Raw genomic sequence first — 3,368 nt, 5'->3', positions numbered from 1 at the left:
ATGTCAAAAATCCCAATAATGCTGAAATCGAATGGTAATTGGGATAACTATGGCAGATTTAGAGATTTTGAAGTTGATGCCATTGTGGTAGATGATAATGCAAGCTACGGAATTCTCAGTTCTACAATTGCAGAACAATTATCGATTGATACATCGGATAAAATTATAGAAATCAAATACATTGTGAACGAGAATTGTCCTCCAATGGAGATTAGGAATGATATGGGGGTTCGTGTGTACATGGAAACCAAAAAGGAGAATAAAAACTTAGGTTCGTATCCTTTATGTATAAGCGTAAGAGATTTCAATATGGAATTGGCAATCAACAATGAAAGCACCAGTGCAGGTATGTTTGATTCGACATTGCAGAGAGTTATGGTGTTACTATGTTATCTACAATATTACTACAATTACCTACAATTAAACTACAAAGCTCACATAGTACTGAAAAGGATAAAGCAATGTTGCTTTCAAAATTATCTACATAGAAACTACATTTATGAATTTATTGTTTGCAGGTTCGTCTGGATCCCTAAACTTACTTGAATTTCCATCCTCACCAGCTAGAGAGGAATATCAAAGTGAAATAATAACTGAATCTACGCAAACATATATTGAAGAAGGACAAGTTTATCAGGACAAACAAACAGTAGCTGCTGCAATGAAGAATTATTCAGTGATGCACAAGTTCCAGTTCATAGTAAAAAGATCTAGTCATAGAAGGTATGTAGTTATTTGTGGATAATATATCAGCAAAATCAGTGTATGATTGAAGATAGGTGGGTTTTATAAATTGTAGTTAAATTGTAGTCAGTTTGTAGTTAATTGTAGTTTTTCATAAATTTGTGTAAATATTGTATTTCTTTTGTAGGTACTGGCTTATATGTGTTGCTGAAAGCTGTAAATGGCATTTCAAGGCAACGTCAATTAATGATTCGGCAATGTTCAAGATAAGAAGTTTCAGCCGACAACACACATGTTGCCTAATGGACGAAACATTCATACAGCGCAAACGTACTGCAGCAGTACTTGGTAGCATGGTCGTTCCAAAGTATTGTGATCCTAAGACTGTTTACACACCAAAGGACATACAAACTGACATGTTATCCGAACATGGACTGAACCTAAGCTACATGCAAGCATGGAGAGCAAAGGAAAAAGCTTTACAGTTTTTGAGAGGGAATCCGTGTGACTCCTACAACAAATTACCCAAATATTTTTATATTCTTGAGAAGAATTATCCTTGTTCTGTTGTTAAATTGAAGAAGGCAGCAGATGATTGCTTCTTATACGCATTTGTTGCTCTTTGTACATCAATAAATGGTTGGCAACATTGTAGGCCCGGTAGTAGTGGTTGATGGGACATTCTTAAAGTCAGCCTACAGGGGGATTATGCTGACAGCAAGCACCATGGATGCAGCAGGTAAATAATGGAATAATTTTGTACTTATTTTGTAGACAGTCTTTAAAATGCAGTTAAATTGTAGTTATGTTGTAGTTATTTTGTAGTTATATAAAAGAATGTAGTTAACTTGTCTATATTCTCAATATATATTGTAGTTGTTATTTAATCATATTTTATGTCTAAAAAATGTAGGTACTATTTTGCCCTTGGCATATGCTGTGGTTGATTCTGAAAACGACGCGTCTTGGAAATGGTTCTTTGAGCAATTCAAGGAGGCATATGGTGAAAAACCTTCAATGTGTGTTGTTTCAGATAGGCATGAGAGTATACTGAAGGCAACATCAGTTGTCTATCCGGGCATGGCACACTACTCTTGCATGTGGCATATATGGACAAATATAAGGTCAAAATTCAAGAAGGGACATCTACAATTACATGAATTGTACTTTGCTACAGCACGGTCATACACTCTGGATGAATTTAATGAAAGGATGTTGAAGATTGAAGAGGTAGACCTGCGTGTAAAGTCTTACCTATATGATATTGGCTATCATAGATGGTCAAGAGTACATGCAACGGTGAATAGAACTTTTACTATGACGTCAAACATTGCCGAGTCGTTGAATGTTGTAACAAAAGATGCAAGAGAGCTGCCAATATTTGATATATTTGAGTATATGAGGACTCTTCTTGAACGTTGGACAAAAGAAAAGTTATCGAAGGCAAAGGGTACTTTCACATACCTTGGTCACAAATACAACAAAGAATTGGAAGACAACAGTACATTATCTCAGAAACTAAGGGTAAGATATTTTTTTTTGGTGCAGTAGAATCAAAAAAGTACTAGCTGCAGTGTTTCCAGATTGTAGTTAAACTGTAGTCAAATTGTCGGTAATAATAGTTTGTAGATGAGCTGTAATATATTTGTTGCTGATTTGTAGGTAAATTGTTGATAATCCATTTTAATGATTGATGTATTATTATTTCTGTTTGGTCTTCAATTGTAGGTGAGGGCTTCAACAGATCATATACATACTGTGTTAGATGGTGTGAAGCGGTACATTGTGTGTCTAGAAAACAAGAAATGTAGCTGTGGACAATTCCAACTTGATGAACTTCCATGTGCGCATGCTTTGGCAGCATTAAGGCATAGGAATGAAACATACGAAAACTATTGCTCTCCGTATTACACAAGAAAGAGCCTTCTGCTTACCTATGAAATGCCAGTAAATCCTCTTCCTGATGAAGGCAAATGGGATGTGCCACAACATATTTTGGATGAGGTAGTAAAGCTACCGGCGGGAGATAAAAGGCAGCCAGGGAGACCTCACAAGGAAAGATATAAAACATTTGATGAAATAAAGTCAAAGAAATACAAGGTGTCATGTGGCAATTGTGGAGGTGAAGAGCATAACAAAAGAACTTGCAAGAATGCGCCGAAAAAGAAATGAATATCATGTAGTTAGAATAGTTATTCAAAATAAATGTTAGTGAGCTCAAATTATCGGATTTTCTTGTGTAATTGTTTAAGTTTTTGAAGATGAATAAGAAGTATAAACATCAATTTGTGTATCTGCACTATTTATGTTTTTATGTATTCTGTCAAGCATCTAAAGTTGTCTTTTTTTTGTATAGAATAGTTAAACTTTAATATTTACTGTATACAAAAAAACTGATATTAATAAAAAATGCATTCAACGTAAATTGTATCCAGATTGTAGTGAATATGTAGTTTAACTGTGTTAGAACTGTAGTCCTGTTATTCATATGTAAAGGAGTTGTAGTTAAAATGTAGTTTAACGTAGTTTAAATGTAGATAAATTGAATTGTTTTGATAAACCTTGTTGATAAAAGATGGCTAAATTATTTATATGATTCATGTATTTATTTTATCTTTATGCTGTGTAACAAATGACAGTTATATACAGATATTACTTGGCACTTGAAGGTATTTATAAAAATA

At 34.0% G+C, this 3,368-nt stretch overlaps 1 protein-coding gene across 1 annotated transcript; it reads left to right on the top strand.

The window, feature by feature from the left end:
• Positions 1-2,856, top strand: LOC104222875 (uncharacterized). Its single transcript, XM_070153465.1, has 6 exons — positions 1-346; positions 519-723; positions 872-1,188; positions 1,340-1,423; positions 1,598-2,208; positions 2,413-2,856. Exons 1-6 carry the CDS (start codon positions 1-3, stop codon positions 2,854-2,856), a joined length of 2,007 nt encoding a protein of 668 aa, XP_070009566.1.
• The last annotated feature ends 512 nt before the right edge of the window (positions 2,857-3,368 follow it).

The sequence above is a fragment of the Nicotiana sylvestris genome, chromosome 8, assembly GCF_000393655.2.
Source record: "Nicotiana sylvestris chromosome 8, ASM39365v2, whole genome shotgun sequence".
NCBI lineage: Eukaryota > Viridiplantae > Streptophyta > Magnoliopsida > Solanales > Solanaceae > Nicotiana > Nicotiana sylvestris.
The sequence above is the reverse complement of the archived record's forward strand: the minus strand, read 5'-3'. Positions and strand labels throughout refer to the sequence as shown.

Excerpts from the sequence above, each read along its gene's own strand:
- LOC104222875 (XM_070153465.1), top strand. The coding sequence starts at position 1 with ATGTCAAAAATCCCAATAATGCTGAAATCGAATGGTAATTGGGATAAC. Across the intron at positions 347-518 it reads CAATGAAAGCACCAGTGCAG|GTTCGTCTGGATCCCTAAAC; the intron begins GTATGTTTGATT and ends TATTGTTTGCAG. Across the intron at positions 1,424-1,597 it reads AAGCACCATGGATGCAGCAG|GTACTATTTTGCCCTTGGCA; the intron begins GTAAATAATGGA and ends TAAAAAATGTAG.